At 34.6% G+C, this 24,915-nt stretch overlaps 2 protein-coding genes across 10 annotated transcripts in view; one reads left to right on the top strand and one right to left on the bottom strand.

The window, feature by feature from the left end:
* The first annotated feature begins 2 nt into the window (after positions 1-2).
* Positions 3-967, top strand: LOC112456288 (cytochrome c oxidase assembly factor 5). Its single transcript, XM_025018729.1, has 3 exons — positions 3-204; positions 504-605; positions 736-967. The coding sequence occupies exons 1-3, from the start codon at positions 97-99 to the stop codon at positions 775-777; spliced, it is 252 nt and encodes an 83-aa protein (XP_024874497.1). The 5' UTR covers positions 3-96; the 3' UTR covers positions 778-967.
* Positions 958-24,915, bottom strand: part of LOC112456286 — a 30,729-nt gene continuing 6,771 nt past the window's right edge. For 2 of the 9 annotated variants that reach the window (XM_025018726.1, XM_025018725.1), the window contains 6 exons: positions 14,449-14,654; positions 9,810-9,974; positions 8,176-8,413; positions 7,788-8,081; positions 3,496-3,795; positions 958-3,368 (listed from right to left, as the gene is read on the bottom strand). In XM_025018726.1, coding sequence (XP_024874494.1) covers positions 3,581-3,795; positions 7,788-8,081; positions 8,176-8,413; positions 9,810-9,974; positions 14,449-14,654 — 1,118 coding nt within the window. In that variant the 3' untranslated portion in view covers positions 958-3,368; positions 3,496-3,580. Of the gene's footprint in view, positions 3,369-3,495; positions 3,796-7,787; positions 8,082-8,175; positions 8,414-9,809; positions 9,975-14,448; positions 15,522-16,341; positions 16,735-19,740; positions 21,044-24,915 lie in introns of those variants that run through there. The other 7 variants (XM_025018717.1, XM_025018718.1, XM_025018719.1 and 4 more) reach the window with 7 other exon arrangements.

Genomic DNA, 24,915 nt, shown 5'->3' with positions numbered 1-24,915 from the left:
GAGTCGAGTTAGGTTAGGTTAGATCAGGCATCTTGCGGGAGATATGAGCGGACGCACGGCGCATTTTCGGCAACCGTGTAAATCGAGTCCGTCAAGATGATGCAATTTGAGGAAGAAGGCGAAACGTTGAAAGACAAATCTCGGTGCGCGAACATTCGCGCCGATCTCAAAATATGTCTACTCGAAAGCGATTGTTGTAAAATCGTAAGTAAACGCGACACCGCTATAACCTATAATGCTGCCGTAACCTAGCGGCGTACTTTCTTGCATTCATTACATGTACGTGCTTCGTGAAAAATAATATGTCTTATAAATCATATATCTCCTCATTCTTTTTTACATTTTTCGTGTGAATGTCGATACTATATCAAGACAGATTTGATCATATCCAGAGCTTCCAATCCCAGTCTCCAAACCAACCTGGCCTTGTAATATAAGAAGATTGTATAAAAGCACATTTTTCTCTCTTTTCTTTGTTTAAAAAACCATTTTATATTTTACAGTTCAAGCGTACTCCCAGAGAATGCCTTAGGTCACATGATGGTACAGTTCCCGATGAATGCTTTGCCTTGCGCAACACATTCTTTGAGTGTAAGCATTCTATAGTAAGTATAAATGGATTTGCGTATCAAATTCTAAATATTAGGAAGAGAAGATACACACCCCTTTTCTCCGGAGAAGTCATAGCACATATATATTAATATAGTTTATTTTCTTTTCTTTATTCTCTCACAGATTGACGGTAGACGACGGTTTAGAGGCCCAAAAGGATATTAAACGTCGAAATAAATACTTTGTGTGATATATAATTACAATATAATTACATAATTTATGTATCCATAGAAAATTTTATCCTTTTTCTATCAGAGGCTTTGTGAGGATCTGTGTATATAACAAAGAGGAATTTATGGAAGAGGAAGATGTAAATGTATTTTATTGATAAGGTAAATAAATCCATTTAATGTTAGAAGTAATTTATTGTTATTCGTTGTACACGATTTAATAAATCTATTATACTTGCGAAGTAACAACGTATCATACAAATTCATCACATTTACTTGTACATATCCTGGTTCAATATCCAAAGAAATTCTTATTCTCTTGTGAAATGATCTGCTGCAGGTTTAACTGGAGAAATATGATGCTTTGTACGATTGTTACTTTAAAGAGGTATAATCCTCTATGTAGAGCAAAGGTTTTTTTATAGGCAAAGGTTTCTTTTCTCGAGGAACAAAAGCGATCGTATATTAACCCTTTTAGTACTCTCTTTCAGTACCACAAATCAAACATAAATTTTTATTAATTTTATAAATATTCCGTATTAATTTTCTTTCAGTTTTGTGATGGAAAACAGTAAAACTGCATATATAATTAATAAAAAATGGCAGAAAAAGAAAAGTATTTTTATGATTAAATAAATTTAAATCTCTTGTATTTAATTTGTTACTGAAAGGGTTGATGTAGTGTCCAGTCTTCTTTAAAATAATATCACATTGAAATTTCCCTATACATATGCAAAATTCCATGTATAATCAAAATATATTTCAGTACAGCTGTATAATGAGAGAAAAAAGAATGCAATAGCTAAATATTTTATTGACACATTTTAATTATAATCACTGTTTACCTTTCTGATGTTGTACATATCATAGACTGGACAATATTGGCTAATTGTGGCATTTATCATATTTTATATTTAAATACAGTATTGCGCTTGTTTGTCGCGCTGAATCGCACACACAGATGCGTGTATCGAACATGATACGCGTATGATCACAGTAAAATTGCGAAATTTTCTAAGTTTCTTCTTTTCTTTGTTATTAAATTAAGAGCATTTTGTTCCACTTTGTGTTCAGCGAGTATACAATTCGGGCGTATGATAAGGTACGCCGTTACGTATAGGTATATTTGATATTTTATTACAAATCTACCGATGACGATCACGCCTGCGTAATCGTCCTATCTATTGTCTGTATGCAACAAGCGTATATTGGCTATACAATTTTTTTTTGTACTACAATGCCAACTCACGCTACTCTTTCACTCTCTAAAATGGTTATAGGCACCTAAAAATGGGACTTGCAAGCTTTTCCCGCGCATGCCGTTCTATTCTCATCTCTCTCCCATATATATGGAAAGAATTTTTAGATTATATGTGAATAAAACTCAAATTTATGAATTTATTACGTTAAATAGAGTTATGAATTCAAATAAATTATGATTACATGTATTTCTAGCTAACACTCTTGTAAAAAAAAATAATGAAGATACCAAGAAAACGATTATTAAGTTATATAAAATATAAATAGTAAATATACTTGCATATATTTTATACTTTATTTGTCTATTTTTTCAGAGACGATAAAATTACCATTTGCGAAATAAGATTTATAACAAATTGTTTTGTTTTAGGAAATGGAAAAAGAGCGGGAGAGAGCGAGTATAATATATAGTTGGAAATAAAATATATTCTGTTGAAATTTCTAGGTATGTAATTTATCCACGATCGAATTTCGCGAGCATAAAATCCGTGTAAATACGGATATATAATATCAAATCTGAAGATAATCGATAAAAGACTGGAAGTTACGCGAAAGGATTCTACCACGTTGGCCTTCGAAGTTCCACTACCTTGTGCCTAAGTCACCTAAATTGATTTCGAGAGTAGCATTTTTTTCAAGAATAGAGGTTTCAAGAGGAGTTTCCCATTGTGATATATACGCCGCTGGTTCAAATATCACAGTTTATCGAGTATGATATGTAATTAGCGATTATTCGATAGTTATCAATAGTAATAAAAGTATGTTTTGCGTATATCGTTATGCTTGTGTATATTGCGATGCCCATAGGATAACCAAACATCTCTAATCAGCAACACATATCTCTTCCATGTCGGCGCATGGAATGTTCCCATATATTCCCATCTCCCAGGAAATTAAATATCGAGGATCCTTACCGCTTCCATCTGTACGAGATGGATTGAACACCCGTTTTATATTATTTTATATTATGTATATGTTACATAGTACTTTTTGTAGCCTATCAATTTTTATTGCTATTCGTTCTGTATACATTTCAGTTCCGTTTCGTTCGGTGACCCTATTTAGGCAATGCTCGCTTGCGTAATGAACGAGATAGTAAAGTCGAAAAATACAAATAGGTCCAGTTGCATATCTAATCGAGCATGCAAGCCGTTTCGTCGATCATCGACGAGACTCGTCTAAAGCGTATACGAAGTTGCGCCCCTTATAATAGGTAGATAAGAAATCACAGTGCCTCGTTCGTTAACGGCGTTTGCGACGATATATTCTTCGGTTCCTGCAAATCAGTATCGCATTTTGTCTCCCATTATGGCATTAGTTATGTTCCTGCAATCGAAATAAATCTTGATTAAAAATAGAAATGTTGATTGATATTTAGTGATGTTTAGTATCGGTGTCGGTATATAAAGCTACAAATAGAATCGTGGCAGTAAAGCATTGAAATTTGATATACCGTTTCGCTCGGATTTTTCTGCAGAGTTATACGTAATGCAATTCGAAAGGATGCTCCCCGCAGACTCTACCAGCCGGGTGAGGAATCAGAAGCACACGGAGGGTCTGTAAAGCCCGATGTATCCGCATAGGCGTGCACGAAGTGCCGGTAGAAGTATTGCTGCAGCGGATAGATTGTCTTGCAGCTGCGAGCATTCGCAGATCAACAGATACATTTTATCGCCCTGCGACATCGATTTGTGCAAGGTAATACGTCTGAGGCCCACCGATTTCGGCAGGTATCGATACATCATTCGCGCACCTGCAATACGTACGACAAAAGCTATACATACATATGATAACCTTTGATATATTATCACAGAATAAAACAACAAATAATTGCTTTTATGCGTACAATTATTCATATTTATATATAATATTCGTATATATAAATCGATAGAAAATACAGAATATCTTGATAATGATCTTATAAAATATTAATTTTTAATAGAATGTTTTTTATATTAATAAATTATTTATTTATTGTCTCGATATTTTAATAGCAGATTCTTCAGATTAATTAAATTCAATTTTTTAGTCTCGAGAAAAATAAAATGTGTAATTTTAATAAATCAAGATTATTTATTATTGAGATTAAAACACTACACTTTGCGATGTTTTAATCACATTTTCGTATTAAAATTATAATTATTAATTTATTAAATTCTCTCTCTTTCTATTTCTCTTTTATACAAACATTATATATTAAATCAGGTAAAGAAGAAAATAATGATAAATTTATACAAATATTTTTTCGGTCAAAACGGAGGGAAATTTTACTTTTTAGATGAGCATTATTAGATATGTTAATAACTCTTTTGAAATGAAATAATGAATCAACCCCTTTCTTCTTTGTTAAAAACAGAATTACATAATTATATATATATTTTTTATATAATTATATACATGTTTATATAATTATATATATTTTTTAATAACATACATATATTAGCGACGCTAATAAGTTTACGAAGCGAAATGTGCGATAATAATCCACCCGAAATCAGTTTTCAAATGTATAACGACTCGGCGCGGCGCGGCGTGACGTATGTGTTTACCGGTTACCCAGCGAGCGTCGCGCGGGCGCGGGCGGCGCGGGGCGCGCGGTCGCGTTGTTACCATTCGCGCGGCGAAGCTCGAGCGGGACAGGCATAGGCTGCGTTCGGGGAACGCGCTATTAGCGCTATTTGCTTATTCTATCCTTGTTTTATACCTGATGAGCGATAAAGATAGAATGATGTAATAGCGCTAATAGCGCGCTCCCCGAACGTAGCCATAGCGGTGCGTAGGTGTCCGTGCGTCGCGACCGTCGCGTTATTACTTTTCGGGACTCGATCACGGCAAGTAGCAAGAGACACGAGACACTGTTCATTCGATCTACAAAAGATCAGTGATTGCATGCCCGCACGATCGATCAATTACCGTAATTAACGACTCGTAAATCATCGGAGGCGGCGGTAGTTCGTTGAGGTAGATAACCGGCGCAATTAATTTACTCGAAAGAGAGATTCAAAGTCGTAGATAACGGGAAATACAAATGGCTATTTCGTCACGATGCTCACGGGCGATAATTATTTCATTGGCGGCGCTTGGATTCGAGATTTTATATCCGCGTTCGCGTCGTACGTCGTACTTTCAGGTTTCGATGTAGACGTGACTTGTGCGATTCAAATGCGCGGAGTAATACACGGCCCGCCGAAACGGCGCGGCGGCGCTCGAGTAACTCGGAAAATTGCGATATATCCGTGATACGATCGTTTATTCAATAATATGTATATCTCGTGGGAAATACGCGTTTGAGAAATATCGCGCGTGCAATATTGGGATCCGTTTGCGTATTTTCAGACGATTTATCGCAACTTATTTAATCGTTCAGTGCGATTCATATATTTCGTTTCGCGCGTAAAGTTGGCAGCCATTTTGACGATGATCCTCGTTAACGTGACTTCGCGAACGGACTCCGAGCTCCGAGTCGAGCAGCGTCGCAGCGCGTTTAATTTAGTAATTAACGTTATAACGAGCCACGTAATTCGATATTCGTCAAATGGACAGCGTAAATTCGACGTTCGTACAAAAGATGAATAGTGAAGACGCATATCTGGAGAGAGTTATTCGATCGAAATCTATCGCTCGGGCAGTTATGGGTTATGGGCAAATCGCAGGTACGCATCTTTCGTACGCATAATGGTACTTTTCTCGTGTTATTTTTTCCGTCGCTATATGATAAAATACATAATCGTGTACAGAAATATAATAAAGTGCGTGCGTGCGTGCGAATAATGTCGCGATTAGGAAGTGCCGTACAAAGTGCCGCACGATTGCTGCATTCTAATGACTCTTACGCGCGTGATAATTAATTAGCGTATTTTCGTGAGGCAGGTGTTTCGTGAGTGCAACAACGAGGAACGAGAGGAACGAGGAAACGAGAGGAGGAGGAGGAGGCCAGGGAGGCATCGGGCGACAGCGGAGCAACCATGAGGTGAGCATCTCCTAATTTATTTTATATATTTATTATATTTAGTAGGATTAATTGTTGCATAGTACTGTTCTATATTATTATTGCATAATGTGTGTAACATATTTAATTTTGGGAATAGTCAAAACATTGAATAGAATATTTGTAAAATATTTGTTTAATAATTGATGAAGACATACGTGAAATATTTCGACACGTTTAAAATTTATAACTGTTTGGATTAGATAAAAATTAAATTTTTATTATTAAAATTTTATTTATAAAATATATGTAATATAACATGTATAAAATTTTATAAAAGTTAATATTTAACAGAGCGTTTATCGAAAATTATGTATTATGTATTATTAATTACGTTGCAAAATACTTTAATTTAGATATATTTGTATTTTACAGATTCGCGTCTTGCATACTACAACTCCGCTGCTGCGCATCATACCGGTGAGTTTTAAATTATTTTTATTTTAATCTTGAGGTAATAGATTTGTAAATATATTGTATATACGTATAACAGGTTTTTTTTCGATAGTTATTAGTATGCAAAAGGATCATATCAAATTATAAAACAAATAATTTAAATTGAACAAGTAGCAGCAATTAAATATTCTAGTATTTATATCCTCTTTATTTATTATTGTAAACTGCTTCTAATATCTAAATTTTATGATTATTTCTGGTTGTATTACAACTGTTAAAAAAAAAATAAAATATAAATTAAGAATATAAAACTATTATATAGATAGATATAATGTTTTATAAATCTGTTACCTTAATGGATGAGCTAGGATACATTATTATAAATATGTAACTCTGGAATATATAAAGTATAAATTCGATTTATTGAATTCTCTGTATAATTGCCAAATATATACGATTTTCGAGAGATTAAGAACACCATGAAAATATAATACATTAATAATTTTATTTAGCTAATATAGTGTTTCAGATATATTATAATAAAATTATTTTTTGAATTTAACACTGAGGTAATTAATGAAAAATTATAAAAAAGAAAAGGACGTAAAAAAAGAACTCTTTTTAATAGATAAAATATTAACATTTTAAAAACATGAAACTTTTATTTGAATTTCTTCATGGTGTTCGTGACAGCATGATTCACGATAATAACGAAGACTGGAACAAGATATTTCTGTATTTATATAAAATAAGAAGAAATTGATATTTTTATCAAACATGATGAGAATTAATTGTATAATATATATGTGCTTTATTTTCCATTCTTTCCTCTTTTTTTATTTTCTCTTTTTTAATAAAATTTGAAGTCTGGTTCTTTACATCCTTTACATTTTCTTCCAGAGTTATATATTATCTAAATTGGTGCATACACACATAAAAAAAAAACAATATATATTCAAAGATTTTCTCAATATATCAAAATAAAAAATCACGAAATATTTATACTGGCATATAATGCATTCTAATTTCTATATTTAATAAATTTTATTTGGTAAAAGACTTAATAAAGAACGCGCTAATTTTATTTACTTTTACAACGCGCCAATTTAATCTAATTCTAGCTCTTTCATTTATATTTTTCAATAATTTTATATCTTTTAAAACAAAGTGATATAAAAAAAGCGAAAGAGAAAGTTTCTTTATATGAAATGTATATAATATTTATTTATGTATTGTATAACTTGCTTCGCGAAAGTATTTTGAAAATAAATTCAAATACTGGTCTGCGCGCTATTCCATAACAAAATAAAACGAAAAATGTTATTATATAGATTTTTAACAATAAGATCTCAAACGCTTACCTGTCCAAAAGAGCCAGTTTTGTTCGAATTTAAGACCGTCGTCGCCCTCGAAAACTTTAAAAATCGACACTATGTAGCCGGTGGACGGAATAGGCGGTCTTCCACCGGGTGGTTCGAGCGGCGGTCTCGCGATGGTCGCTACCTCGTTGAACAGATCTAACGTGTGACTGGCCGCGTATCTGAGATCTCGGGGATCGAACTTACGTAGGGCCGCGCATTGCACTTCGTTGTAAAAATCTACGGGGTCCGTGTTCTGCTTGTTTATCAGATAATACGTGATGAATGGGAAATCCGCTGAAACACACAGAAATTCAACTAAACGATCTTAAAAATACTCATTGTTGTTACCTCGCCGTCTCTGCACGACGGATACTTTGATTTTACGTACTGTTCCTCTCCATATTCGTAAGTAAAATGCTTTGCGACGCGGAGGGTGCTATCTCGGCGACTAGTTCCGCGGCGGTGTCGCGTTGTAGGACCAACGGACGAGACACTGGAGACTCCATTAGCGGGTCCAGAGGCTCCAGTGGCGTCATGAAATGCGCGAGAATACATTGCTTCGGGTCCTCGACCTCGAGAACCGACAGAGGACTTCCCGGTCTCTTTTTATCAGCGACAGGAGCGTGCTTCGAATAAACGAGAAATTAAATTACAATAAAAGCAAAATTAATAAAGTACGTAGATTATACGTCATAATTATTATTCGGAGATCGAGCGAATAAATTTTGTAATAATCCCTTTGTACAATCGTTAAATCATATATACCATAATTACTATTTTATTAAATAACATCAGCATTTCTTATAGAATCGTGACGTTTTATTACGGTTCTCTAATTATAGACACATTTTATCTATTCTTAGATGTTCGTGGAAGGTCACAGCTCTAAAGCCAATTGCTTGACTATTCTAATTTCTAATTTCGACAAATGCTATACTTTCTCATAATCATTGATTACACATTTATCGATGTGTCAAAAGTTTGAATAATATTTCATTAATATCTTCCAATATAATTTGATCACTAATAAGCGAGCAGTCCGTAAAATTTATCGTATATATACCACATAAAAAAACTGCTTAAGAAAGGAATAATCGTTTAATTCCTTTGATTTATGTCTGCAATTTCTTGTGATATTTAAAATCAATTTACTCTTAATGAAAAACTTCAAGAGACATTATTTTTACCATGATTTTTCAATAATTCATAATTCGAACATTATTAACAATATTTTGATACTTTAATTAGTAAAAATAAAATTCAAAATTAAGCGACCCAACTGGCCAGTTCCCATTTATTCTGACTCACAACGTTTCGACCACAATTTGGTCCTTCTCAAGTGAGATATTATATTTATAATTAAATACGCAACAATACATCATGCGTCGCCAGACGTTGTGTCCAAGCTACATCGTGCGAACGCCACGATGTTAGATGCGTTAAAAGAATAAAATTGTAAAATTGTGAGAGTCGCAAGTGTATAATCTGTGCCATATTCAAAGTCGCAATGACTCATTGTGACTTCGACACTTTGAATATGGCACGGTACGGATCTAGTAGAGAAAATGGGCAGTTTAATTTTCTTCACAGTTTACACTTGGGACTCTTACAATTTTACAATTTTATTCTTTTGACGCATCTAACATCGTGGCGTTCGCACGATGTAGGTAGCTTGGACACAACGTCTGGAGACGCAGGATGTATTGTTGCGTATTTAATTATAAGTATAATATCTCACTTGAGAAGGACTAAATTGTGGTTGAAACGTTGTGAGTCAGAATAAATGGGAACTAGCCAGTGTGTTGGGTCGCTTAATTTTGAATTTTATTTTTATCTACGTACTGGCGAATTTATTTATTTATTCCATTGTTTTTAATTCGTAAATTTTGATATCAAATTTCACAAAGAACAATGTGTCTACTTTCCATTAATTCTACAGTATTTCTGAAATATTTCCTTTTTTAAGAAACACGTATATATTTCGTGTTGAACAAAACCAAGGTAAATTTTTTATTAACTCACTGGTACACCAGCTGGTAAAAAGCGTTCGAGAGACGCGAGAGGTATAATAAAGCAGTCGCGGTCCAAAGTGGCCAAGGAGACTGGTTCGCCTCGTGGCGGGCTGTTTCCGGAAACCACGAGAGGTGTGTAGGTACCGGAACCACGATTTCCGCTGAAGGATACCTGCTAGCGATAACACAATTAAAAAATTAATTAGATATAACTCTACTGTCATCCGCGTTTGAACGTCACATATCGTGAGAGACAGAATCAATTTCACATATCAATTTATACACATTTTATTATCTTGTTATACTGATGGTATTAAGTTCCGAATAGAATGTGCGCAAGGTCGGCACGAACATCGGTAATTAAATGGGCGTATAAAACATTCGACACATGCACGAAATGAAAACTCATGGTCGTTTTATCGATTGTAATCCTAATTCCCTCTCTGTACGTTTATTTCAACGCGTTAAAAACATTTACGCTGTTTATTCCAAAATTAAATTTTTATTAAAGATATCTAAGAATATCTACATTTTACACCTTTATTTCTCATGCGATAATGACATGATTTCGTAAGATTATTTCGATGTGAATAAATTAACGATGTTGCTTCTATAATATCAATTTTTCTTGAGAGAAAGACTTCTTTTCTCTGGTTACGTAAACATATTTGCAAGATACGAAATAAATTATATTTTATACTCTAAATTATATTTTTTAACTGCTTTGTGAAGTTAAAAAATTTCACTTTGCGCTTAAAAGAATCGATGTCGGTTTGTGGGATCGCAGATCACCGTTGGTGGATTAAAGATGAAAATGCTGGGAGACGTCCTAGTGTGTGCAACATGTGCACAGTAGATTCACGCACGTGGACATATCTAGCAAATACGTTTATAGTAGTAATAGTAAAGATGTCAAGGTATAGTACGTGCCCGAATAAAATGGAAATAGGCCGTGGGTATAGAACTATAGAACATGATAGCCGAGACGCGAGACGGTCGCATGTACGCGCTTCGCTTCTGACTCGACTTGTCTTTTACTACTTGCGCCAAAGTGCAGACTGCAGATAGTCATGATTGTAGTTCCGCTCGCGTTTTTTCCACGGAACTATTCCGTTTCACATAAAGTTTCATAGGCGCGATTTCCGGATAACTTTACAGTTCACGTTCGAAGTTCAGTGCAACTTACGGCGCGATTTAAGTTGCATGTCAATTTTGCAAGTGCACCCGGCGTTAACGATTGATCACACCGCTGCGCAATTTTTCATCCTGCGGCCGGCAGACCTCGTCTTTTATAATGTAGAACCGAGTAGAATACGCAGAGAAGATAAATTTTAGAAATATAATAGTTTATCGTTTATTTCTTCTTATATAAAAAATAAACAGAATAAATCACTTTTACTTTGGCAGTCAAATAATAAACAACAATGGAAATATTAATCGACTCTTCTATCAATATTTCCATTGTTAAAAAATAAAACTTTAATTTTTTGATATATATTATGTTCCCTTTAATTAACTTCATTGAACTTATTTTGATCGTACGGTTAAATTTTTGCTATCACAAGAAAATTTTTCGTGTATTCCTACGTACAGAAATGTGCATATTGTTAATTTAATACATTACTGCAACAGTGCATGCATAAGAAATACATGTGTGCGCATCGTTAATATTGTGCGAAAGGCACATATGCGGCGAAAAACTTCCACGATCGATAACAATTTGCATGCTGTTTGTGTAAAAATAGTACGTCGCATAACGTTGTGGTAACTACAAGACTTCTACTTGCATTGCGTTTGTACGCACGGCACGCAGCGACGTCTGTCTTAACACATAACTTTACTTTGATGATGATACTAACCCAGATAGCACAGCTGATCTTTATGAATTCAAAAAGATCTGAATCTGATCTTTATGAATTCATAAAGATCAACTGTGCTATCTGGGAACGTAACAACCGAATAGAGTTTAATCATCCCTAGTTACAAACAAGCTGTCAACTCATGTATGCATTCTATTGCGGTTTACTGTATAATACTTTTACCCTAAACAGCTGTTAAACTCCGAATGTCTCATATCATATATCGTCGCGTATGTATAGTATATTATTAAACTTTCGAATAGCGACTGTTTCACAATAACGATTCCATCGGGAAATGTTTACTGCATTTCTTTCAATTCTCGACATGCTAAAGGTGCATACAGGTTCTACAGGTGCATATAAACAACATATAGTATAATGTTTGATATAATCAGACTTATGCAAATTTACCAATTATCAAGGGTATGCGTTATCGAAAGTATTTAACTTTCCAGAAATATTTTTTCCGAAGATAATATATTCCTTAAGCTACATATATAATTTAGTTCGTTAATTGTAAATTAAATTTATATTGTGACAGTCTAAATGAAATTTTATAGTCTTCCTGATTGCACTTCGCAATTTTATTATTAATTAAAATATTCATTATAATTAAATTCTCTATTTATTGAATATACTCATAATTTATAAATTTATTTTGTTTTTGTAAAAAAGTCATTTGAAAGCATCTTTCAATTTTTATTTTATATCTGTAAATCTACAATATTAAACTATAAATGTTTGGTTATTAATTTTAAGTAAACGGAAAATATTGAAATAGTTGGCAAATCATGCTTGTTTTTCATTTGTATGTACCTTTAGAATGCTTCTTTTGCTTCACCTTTTTCTTCACATATGTAGTACGCAATTCGCACATGTGCTGAAAATGTTTCCTGCATTGAAACGCATTTCCTGCATTCACCTGCTTGTGAATGCAGAATCAATACATGCTCAATCAATACATAGAAAAGCGTGCCTACATGCGTGTTTTGATATTTAATTACGCTGCATTAGGTATACATGACAGTAGATGTTCACGGTGCGCATCGCAAAGGTCACAGGTCACTGTACATGACACACACTGCGGTCTTCGTTAGACTCAGTGAAAGCTGCAGCAATACTTCAATCGTGAATTTCCGCACCTACATCTCTCGTAGCACGTTTTTCGATCACGCGAGAAGTTTAGCAAGAGATTTATTATTATCAATTCTACGTATTGATGTCGTATTTTTCCAATACTTTTTATTGATATATTTCTAGGTTTAATTGCAATAATTGCAGTGCTGAGATAAATGTAACACAACATTTTTAAATGTTAAAATTAATAATATTTTTTTTTTACAATTTTGTGACAATTATCCGATGAATTATTATTGTTTTTCAATTTCATAATCAACCAGTTGAGAACATCGTTACACGAAACATTGTTATTTGTGTACTTTCCAGTCTGTTATATTAAAAGGGTTAAACACCCGTTAAATTCTCTTGTGAAATTCTATTTGCCGACCAAGCGATGTGATTGTGAGATTCATTGCATCGTAACGCGTCTGTGGCCCGAAAACGTCTTCTCTTGTATATGTAGAATACGATGCACTAAACGTTCACGAAGACATCTTGCGATAGAATGCGATATGGGTGGATTCTGGACAGGTTGATAGTACATAATAGATGCTAATTGTTGAACATTTGCGCCGTGGTGAATTTATGGCATGTCCCCGGATTCGCCACGATGCACAATAAGATAGTGACTTTGCGTGTCGTTTGAGCTCGCGTAGGTGCTACTTTATGTTTCCTCTTCTATAAACAGCTCCTCATTTCCTCCGTAACTTTGCTTTATTGCAAAATTTTTCGCTATCCGATGGCCCAATTTAAAGAATGGCGATATAACACTTGGTTCAATAACAACGACAATGGAAAACAATTAGTCTGTCAAGAAGCTCGAGATTTATTACAGTAATATCCGGTTATTATTCTATAACAGAGAACGTGTATTACTTAAGCTTATAATTAATTAATGCATCTACAAGTCACAAAATTATTTGCATGCCTATAATATTCATGAAAAAATAACTTCTTTTAATCTATTCAGAAAGCGATATATGAGTTGCAATATAAATCGGACGTTATTGAATATAGAATAATTGCTATAAATTAAACGGTAAATCCTGTTTGCGTGAGTAATATTAAAGTGTTTTACCCTTATATAGATATAGTTTGAGAGTTTATTTCTTTACTGGTTATAACCAACGAATTATAACGATCAAACGAATAATCGCGGCAAACTCATTTGCAACATTTATTTCGGTCGGATAATTTTAACGTCGCGAAGAGCAATACAAAGATCGTAGATTAATTTAGTTTCCACAGTTTTGATCGTTTTTGAAGGAAATGACTATAATTAGGGTTAAGTACTGGTTTATACAATGTTACTACAACAATTTTCCGCGCGTGACTCACTCATTACGAGATTAATGTGCTTGATAGTTTATTGGCGTGCCATTTTACATTGTACGCCGTAACCGTAGATTTATTATTATGTAACAAGTTTTTCGCTAGATTAACAGATAGATAAATTAAGATACCCTTCTCTCTTTTTTCTTTTGGAATGTTTTGTATATCTTACCATAGAAATAGCAAAAATAAATATTCAGAAGTAATACGCATTTAAATAAAGGGGGCTTCAGACGATATTAAATTAAGAAATATTATTAAAAACGTTGTTGAGCGTTAAAAAAAATTCGAGTTTTCCTGATCTTTTCGAGTTTTGTTGCGGATTTTAATTGTACTCACCTGCCTGGATGCAGTCGGGGTTGGTGGGTCGGAAGGTTCCTTCTGCTGACCGATTTGATTTTGCTTCTTCCTAACCTGATTGCCGGTCTGGCCGCTTTGCGTGGGCCCGCCGCCGCCCCATTTAATCACATGGGAGCCTGAGTTGCGACGCGGCGGTGGGCCCAGTCGCTCGCCCGACTCCTCGGGCGGCGAGCCGAGCGTTCCACCTGCGGGTGGCGACAGGAACAAGTGAGTACGAAAACCGTGTCCCTGGTGCTCGTGATCGCCCATCGATGGAAAGTATCCGAATTCCCGGCTGCGTCGTACGGGTCCACGCACGCCGCTGACCACTGACTGACCGCCGCGCGTCGCGCCGAAACGCGTCCCTATCTGGCCGAACGAGGCCCCGCTGGTCCCGTAAATGGTGGTGCTTAGGGCGGGCCGGACTTCCCCTAGTCCTCCTCCACTTGTTAGTCCGCCACCACCGAATCCCTTCTCCCCGAAGTTCTTGCGGAACATAAGATTCATGACTGACTTCTTGGTTCGCTGTCGGCGTATTTCTCGTGGTGTGTATGTGTATTTTTGTTTCGGCTTTACTTTTACTCGACCATTCAATACGCTTGGTCGATTTGACGGGTGCTCGAGGATGCGCGTGGAAGAGAGGCAGTGGTGGTGGTGGCGGTGCGCGACGATCACAAAGGGATACGAGGGTATTTAATGTTTTTTTTTTTAGCCCTTTCCTAAATCTCGTTAAACGATTTCATGTTAGACTTTGCGGTTTCTTCGACAAGAGCTTTCTCTTTTCCTTTTTTTTCGCACGATTCCGGACACGTCGATACTCTCGTTTAACTCATGGCGAAATGTACTACGAGTATAACGATCTTGACACGTTACAAATGCCAACTTGGGCATATGATGTCGCGTTCGAGCACAGAAGAAACCGACGTGGTGGAATGTCGGACGACATTGGGGTCGGGGTTTTAAACCGCTCGTGCGATGGCACTGACAGTGAACCCCGGCAACGAATGGTCGGTGCACTTAACTTTTACCGACTTCCTGCTGCCGTGTAGTTCTAAAGCACTCACGTAGCTGATCTAGGTCGAACAAGAAGAATGGTAACGATACTTCTATCGCGCGCGGTCTTTTGGTCGAACTTCTCAGAGGATAATCAACATCTGACCTCAAAATACTAAGAATAAGTAAGATCTACGCATAACATGTGGACATATGTTAAAATTTATTTCAATATACGTTATACGATAACGTTTTTAATTATTATTTAAATAATAAATTTGAGTGTTTCAACGTTTTACTAAATACTTCTGCTAAATTGTGATAATATCAGCATTACGGTAAAAATAATATTGCGCAGCAGACTGTATCGATAAATTTTTATATTAGGAATTTTAATATTTAAAAACAGCATACGCAATTATTATTGCGTGGCTTAAATAACTGAAAATAATGTTTTAGAAAGGAAGGCACTTTGTTTTTTATTTTTAATTTGGCTTGAAGTTTAAAAAGAATACTAGGAAGGAAATTGAAAGAAGAAAAATAAAAAATAAGACATTGCATTGAAAAAAATGATTAAAGAATGAGAAAATAAGAAGGAAGATTATGCATATGCATACAAAATAAAAAATTAATTAAAAAAGAAAAATGAAAGCAAAATGTTGGAATAAAGAAGATCAAACAAGTAGAATGAGTCAAGGAAAATTGTTGAAGAAGAAGAATTTGAAAGATGGAAAATGGAAAAGAACTTGTACAAGGAAGTTTAATTAAGAAAGAAGAAAAATGGAAAAAGAAAGGATACCGAAGCATGAAATATGAAATATATACTAATTTAAGGCATGTATGAAATCTTTTAGTTTAAAATTTGCGTTTTGAAAATTGCTTCTTCTCTCAGGGGCTCACATATGTGAATACGGGATTTGACCTTCCCCAGGTACCCGAGCTACTCAATGCCTGCAGTACAACCAGGCCATCTTAAATTCACTTTGAAAAGAAGGTTTACTCATGCGTATATCTTTCACAACTTGATAGACTTGATAAAATCATAATGGAAAGTCCATTAATTAAACCGAAATCATCGAAAGAAACCAACGATAATTTTAACATGCAAGGCAGTCGCGCACACTTAAATTTTTTTTATATCCTTCCAGTTCGATACATTCCAAATAGCGATATCAAGCTCGTATTATCACTTTCTTGCGATTATTAGGTCCATTCACTTGATAATATTATTTTTAATGTTTAACAGCATTAGATATATTTTTTTGCTTGCATTAAAAATAATTCACTGCACCATTTAATATTTAACAGTCCATACATTTTACACTTAAACTTATTTTATTTTAAAATTGTTAAATGTGCTTGACGATTTTCACTTTTTCATTTTGAATTAAATTTGCAAAGATAAGAAGTTTAAGTTGACCGCAAAAAGTTAACGCACAACGTCGGGTTAAAAGTGGCACGAGTAAAACGCGCGCGTCAACTAACGTTTGCCTCTTCGTGGGAGAACTGTCTCGTCGTAGGGAATGCACGAGCTTTAATAGCCGCAGTCTTTCGATTGATTTAAAGTAGACTGCTTTGTCACGGTAGCGGCACAGATATATGTATATGTATAGGTGCATGAAAACAAGAGATCGGCTTCGATTCAGTCTAATACTCGGTATTTTATTTGATAATGACAAAAGTAAGGGGGTTGCAATTTACATTGACTCGTAGTTCTTGAATATTTTTAGAACAAATTGGCTGCACTGCCAACAAGATTTCCTACAATCGTCTGATGAATAAAATCTCATCACCTGAAAATACCAACTGTTATTCTCAAACTAATATTAACGATGCGTTATCCTTAACAGTAAACTAAGAATTGTTATATTTTAATGGAAATAATTTTTCTAACGAATCTTGTGCTGCAACATTATTTTTACAGTACTTTAATTTTAATAGTGTTTTTTTAAAGTTCACAAAAAGTATTTAGTAAAACATTTAATTCAATATTCAAAGTTTGTGGCGTATGTTTCGATCTTCCAGTAACACACATGTGCCTTATCGATCGATTTTACTATTCTAGTATTCTAGGGTCAATTTTTCGGTATCACTTGGAAACGAAATAAAGTTTTTGCAGCTTATAACTTTCCCTTTAAACGCGCGTGCCTGATTGCTATGTACGTCAATTAGTTAACAAGGTAAATGTCTCTTACTATTTCATTTGATCTATAACTAGTAAGAGGTACATGACCGTGAGTTTATATTAGTATTGAACTTAAAGTAAGACTATTCTATTGCTTATATAAAACGTCGCGATAAACGTATACGTCTTAAAAAATGTTAGAACATCTAAATGGGAAAGGTTTTCTAATAAATTTTGCTACAGCATTATTTTTATATTTATTTAATTCTAATAATATGTTAAAACATTTCGAAACATTAAAAATTAGAAACATATAAGACAAAAAAATGAAGCATAAAAAAATTCGAAATTGACATATATTTTTAATTTAATACATTCTAATATGTAAATTGTGCGTGCGATTTATTAATTTTTAGTATTCTAAAATTGAATATACGAGTTGTTGTAAAAGGATCTATATTTCGTTCCTTTAAACGTTTAAAGCAAACAAAAATGCTAAAGCGATAGGTTAATTACCTAAACATTTTAGTTACTAATTACGTACGAGAAAAACAAATCGCGCGAATGCTGCAATGCTGTGGCAATGAACTACTGAAATTTATCTCGCTGGCTTCTACAAAATCCCCTGATCTCGTTCTACTATCGAGTCACGTACTTACTGTGAAGAAAATTCAACGTTTCTTGGTTGTAAACCAAGTGCCGAGATCGAGATTTATCTCTGGATTTTCACTAGAACGCGTATGCTGTATCAAGTACTGTCATAATGTGTGTGTGTGTGGTTGTAAAAATATATATAAAACTATCATAAGTATACTTATAACGTATAAGAATTGTTTTAATCATTATTCATCATAATAATTGTTAATTAAATTTTAACTATTATTACTCGAAATATTAATCACGTTTCAATTACAATTATTCTACTCATCAAATATTTTGAAGCCAAGTTTACTTAAATTAATTCAATTAAATCACTCTTTTATTTCATTCAATATTTTTAAATATTTAACATTAAATCATAAATCGAATTTTTTCTCTTAATTTTCATTATTTTAGTCAACATGTATCTTAGCCTTACCAATTAGTCATTTTAACAACTGCATTTCTAATACAACCCTGTAATTTTGATCGATTATTCTGGTTCCATCATGACTTTTATTTTTTCTATACAATAGTACAAAAATAGGTACGATATTGATTTTTTTACTTCCTCGGAGAACAGAACTTTGCACTTGAAATTCACGAATATTTTTTTATGAAATCTCGATCGTTACATTAACCGATCTTGACTGATCTTGAAAGTCTACGACTATACTGAAAGAAGCAATCGGTCAAACTCCATGCAAATTTCAAAGTTTTACACGAGGGAGACAAGCGAGTAGCTGTCTCCGCGATAATATGTGAGCGTACATGGACAAGGACGAGACGGTCGTCTATCATCGCTGTTGGAATATACCATTACGAGCGAGACAACACCGACATAAAACTCACAGTTGATTAAAAGCCATAATTACACATGGAAAACAATCGGAAGCTCCATGAATATTTTTTATAATATATGAGGACACAATGTTTGACAAACGAATGCACTATTATAGGACGAGAACAAAAGCAGGGAAATGAATAAAAGTAATCGATGGATGATTCATAGTTAATCAAATATTGCAGTAAACGTTCAAACATTAAATCGCCGCGATACGAATGAAAAATATTGATTCGTCGAGCGTAAAAAACTATGAAATTATTATATAAAAAATATACTTTAAGGATATATGTATAATAAATGAGAAGTTATAAATTGTAACAAAAGCGGACGCGTTACTTTAATTTGTTGAACGTTCGATGAACAACGTTTTATCAATTTAAGATAAAAGGGTGATAGAAGGTTATCTTGTGCATAAACTGCATTATACCGCAATTATGAAACACGGCGTTATTGATATAAAAGAGCGAATACTCGGAATGTCTACTTTGCTTCTGTAGATCGATACTATATTGAAATATTCACAAGGAACTTGATTGTGGCGTGAGTGCACAACCGCGCGTCACAAGGATAAAGCATGGAATAATAGAAAATGACGGTTGTTAAAAACTTTTTTCTATTTATGCTTCCAACATTGATGACTGCAGCGTTCGCTCGAAGAGTTTACTCTGTGTCGCACAATTTTACGTACGTAATTCGTTTCGCTGTGTAAAAGCAAATGATATCATTCGTATCGGATATATTCACTGGCATTGAATTTTACGTTTACTTGATTTGTCGGGGACAAGCGAAAAGAAAAACAAAGTCACGATAGGGAGTATAGAAGCATTTATGAAACATGTGTTTCGTGCAGTCGATCGATTTCGTATTGTAATATTCACACTACACGCGATTGACGGCGAAGTTCGGATTCGGGCGTCTCTGCGGTGACGCAAACGAATGGCTTATCGGTCACATCGTGACATTTGAATCGTACTCCTGATTTCGTACTCCTGAGTACCAGTGGAACGTCGCGTAAGCGGATGATATTTTTATGCGAGAGAGCCTTAGTTCGAAAATTTCAAACTTTAAAGCAAAGGTATATTTTTATCTTGCGATTCGACAAGTTAGTACCGTATGCTAATTGCGATCTTGCAATTTTGTTAACGTTCGATTAGTACCGCGCGAAAAATTCAAGGTAACATTGATAACTGAAATAGTGAAATGATAAAGGATGATCGGTATCGCGTGTGTACTCACGGAACACGTGTTCCGCGCGGTAGATCGATAGCACGTTGAAATATTCACACGCGCGACACGGACCCACGCACTCTATCGCGACAGGTGGATTCACGGGGTGACAGGATGACAGCGCGTATAATGGTACACCGATATACATTGCGCGGGATGAAAGAGGAAGGCTTTTTCTACGAGAACACGACGGGAGATTTGAGAGCAGAGCACAGAGACACTCACGACACACACGTGTTTTACACGCGGTAGATCGATACTCTGTATTGAAATATTCACTGTGTAACGCGATGTGTGCCGCGACAGTGATACGTCAAGGTCCCTCCACGAAGGTTATTATCTCGTCCGGACTTGTGCTTGATCCAGACATGCGATGCCGTGCGATGCCAGGTCGATGGCGCAATGCCTGTGCGATGGATCGAGGGTGCGTACAAGGTGCGTTCTGAAGACGTGCACTCGCAACGTTGACTCAGGTGAAAGCGCGATCTTTGCGCGAAGAAGAGATAGAGAGAAAGGACGAGCGAGAAGTGGCAGAACGAGACTCGCTCCGGCGGCGCACTCTTGGTGAACGGCACCCTCGCACTGAAACGTACACGAGGCGTCGCGACGCTCCCCAGGGTCGTGGAAACCGCGGCCCCCCGCGACGCGCCACAACTAGAGACACGTGGGAGTCGCTACGCGATGCCTGCCTAATTCACGATTCGCGAAGTAATTGTTCTCGTGTGCAGTTTCGATATTATCTCTTTGTTGTTGGAGAAGCAACTAAGCTATTGCGCGTCGTCGTGTTTGGCGAGCAGCATTAGCGACGATAACATCTATTTTAGAAGCGCTCTGGCGCAGACAGGAACTTTTAAATGTTCGCGACCAAATTAGAAATGAATTTTTGTCTTAATAATCATATAATACGAAGAGACGCCGTCATATCCACTTTTGAAGGAAATATTATGAACGTGAATGAGGATACTCATTTTTGGCAACTTTTCTGGCTTAAAATTAGAGCTTAGGCTCTCGTAATGATGAAAGAATTTTCAAAAGAAAATTTATATGATATTAATGTTTTTATCGATTTGCGCATCTTTATACGTTTTATTTAAATATTATAATGAACCACTGTACAAACTGTGTAAAAGAAATTTTTTATAATGACTGTAATATCATCTGAGATAAAAGGGAGGGCGAGTATGTGGAGAACAGAATAAAGGACCGTCATGAATCTTCACTAAATTAGACTCCGAAGAACGAAAACGCGATTTTAAATTCACTAACGTGTATAGACGTTTCTTATCACGCTCGTAAAATTACTGATCAGCAGATAATGTCGAGCTCGTAAATATATTTGAATTATTTTTCAAAGATATATCTCTCGCATTTTCTTCTGACCAACTTGAAAGCTTTCGATAAAATTCTGTATTCTTTATCTAGATGATTTTGAATACAAAACATATTTAAAGCTACGTATAATATTGTCAACGCGTTTAATTCATTTTTAACATGTAAATTTCAGAATAAAATAAGGACTGATAATATATGATTAATCCGTTAAAAGTAGATAATGGTGAAAATCTTTATTTAAGTATCAGTCAATTTACAGTATTTGACATCTTATGTGAATAATGACGAATTAAACGTGCGACTATGTGTTTATCTGCTGACTCTTCATATATGAACGCATTGCTTTAAATACCCATATATATAGATTATAGCGCTAATTACAGAAATTTAACATATTGTGATCATCTGCGAAACAACATGATCAGGCTGCTAAAATACTGTGGTTAAAAAGAAATTATCATTATAAATACAAATATCAAATTCTTCTGCATATTACGGAACTCTCTCATTAATGTCACTGTTTCAATTCTATAAAGCCCATGGAGTTGAAATGAACAAAAGTATTCGCAGTATTCGTATAGTAGTGCTCGCGGAATACAAAATAGCTTGCTGTGTACTTTCACAAGACAAGTAAAGGAACTAAGCAAATGCGTGTTGCCTTAACAGAGTATCGCTTTTTACTAGATTGTATAAAAAATAAGGATAATTATGTTATTTGTGACATACTAATTGTAAGTGAGATATTAAATCATATCATTAGATAACTAAAACGGTAATTAAAATGTAATTATTTTATCATTATTATCCAAGTATTACATTACTATTCAAAATTTATTATTATCCAAATATTAAATTATTAATCAAAATTCATTATTATCCAACTATTAAATTATTATCCAAAAATTAAATTAAAATTTCATGATTAAAATGGTATAATTATTATTTAATTATTAAGATGATCAAAAATATTTTGTATAAAAAACAAATATTATGAAGCTGTTCGATAATGATGGTATCTTTTTTGCATTACATTATCGACAAATGTAACATTCGCGAGTAACGAAGTCTGGTCACGGATTTAGCGGCGAAGTTTTCTATTTTTCACCACGAAATTAGTAGTTTTCTGACGTCGTTCGTCGTTCTCTGTCTGCCAAGAATTACATAGTTCGCAACTGACAGACAAGGTATAAACTATTTTCTCTGAAAGATACGTCTTTCACGGGTCAATAGTTACAACGATGCGATGGTACAGTATGCATGTTGAGAGAAAGAAACGAAAGCAGAAAACGGCTGCCGTTGTTGCATTTCGAAGTGTTTTTATACTTCAAGTCACCGCGACTTGGCACGCTTTACCGTCTCAATAAGACGATTCACATTGTCATGTCTAAAAGTACTTCAATTTATCTCTTTCAATTAGAGACATCGTCGTCTGCTTATTGTTTTATTCTATTGTATTATTTTGTTCGGATCTACTTGTGCTTCTACTCAACTCACGCGGTTTGGCACAAGACTTACAGAGAACCGTAGAATACTTTTGTAGGGGCTTTAAATTTTAACAGACATAAATGACTCTTAATTTTTAGGCGATTTGGCGTTTAACTTTTCGGCTTCACGATTACCTCTCACGATCGAACTCTTTCGGGGAGACAAAATCTGCAATGCCGTTATACTCGTTATACTCGTATTTACATTTACCCGCGACACAACTGTGTGTTTATACTTGGCATACGTTTGAAAACTAAAATTGCCGCAAGTATTAATAGCGAGACGGCGATACGTACTGTACTATGAATATACCTCAAGGTGTTTGACGTGACAGACGGCTCGTGGTGGCGCAGATCGCTTCGACGCGACGCTTGGAAACCATCGATTTGAAAGTGTCACAAGGAGAAATCGATCGACCTCGATCAAGGGATTCACTGGAGTATGTCGCGCAATTCTATTTTGACACTTCGATGGTTCGCGAGGTATCTTTCGACACTTTCTTCATGTGCTTTATTTAAACATTTTTCAGAGGTAACGTACTTTATATGAGACATTACCTCTGAAAGCATGGGGTCTTCTATCGTATTTTTACATAGCTCAGAATTTCCCTTTATTCGATACATATCGGGTGATTGCGAAGTAAATTTTAGAAACATATTTTTTAATAATTTCTTTAGATAACTTTTAGTAAAAAATTTGTTAATGAAAACATAATAGAAAAGAATTCACATGTACGATATGCAAATTTGTAAAGAATGTTATATGATTATGAGCATTATACGATCTACAAACACTTGTACAACCTTTGTTGGAGAAAGTCTATGAATGAGAATGTAAATTCGAAATACTGCTGTATGCACGCTCGCTTTCCGGATTACGACATATTCAGAATTGCGAGTACAACATCGATTAAGTTGCAGCTTGCGTGCATTCTGTAACCTTGCATGAAAACCTGGCATCATCCTGTAACTTGTTATATCTGATGGAATAGCTAACATTTTTAGGCAATGCAATAGATATATTTTACTTTATGTAAAGAGCATCTCGTGCTTCCTTATATCGTAATTTTAAAATGCTTAAAAGCTGCTTTAATTAATTACTTCGTGCAAAGGCAATAAAATGGATCGAATCTATTACTTGATTGCGTCTTCTAGACAAAACAATTATTATTTGTATACGAAATAGAGTTATAGTATAAAACTTTTATAATTAGCATTTCTCTTTAACTTTGAACTTAAAAAGATAAAAATAGAAAAGACCCTTATATATTTAGTCTCAATTATTATACTTAAGAAATTATTTTGGCACCAGTAACGAAATTTAAGTATTTTTATCGTTGCGGTGCTTTATCATAATTCACACTTACATTATTTAATTATGAAACCACCTGTGACATATTTGGCACTCTGTCCAATGCGTTTTTGTGTCAATTTGTTGGAGAGATATGTAGATCCATAAATAATTTAGTTTGTTTTTGAGGAGATTTAATTTTATCAAACCTTTCAGTATCACGGAAGGATGTACCATTTTTCATGTATATACGAATGCTATCTCATGTATATACGAATATACCTATATTGAGTACAATGTCGATATGTTTCAAATAGCAAAGTCAAAACAAAAAGCAATATTCTTTAATCAAATACATCTTTTATTTTCGTAGATGCAAATAAGAAACATATATATAAAATGTACAGAACGTATAGCATTAGCCTTTATAAAAAAATTGAAATTTTATTACTTATTAAAAAAGACATTTGTCATATTTTAACAAAATATGTTTTCCTATCATCTATTTTTGCCTTTTTATTTTACAATG

The sequence above is a fragment of the Temnothorax curvispinosus genome, unplaced genomic scaffold (genome assembly GCF_003070985.1).
Source record: "Temnothorax curvispinosus isolate PA1 unplaced genomic scaffold, ASM307098v1 QBEX01006738.1, whole genome shotgun sequence".
In the NCBI taxonomy this organism is placed as follows: Eukaryota; Metazoa; Arthropoda; class Insecta; order Hymenoptera; family Formicidae; genus Temnothorax; species Temnothorax curvispinosus.
The sequence above is the reverse complement of the archived record's forward strand: the minus strand, read 5'-3'. Positions and strand labels throughout refer to the sequence as shown.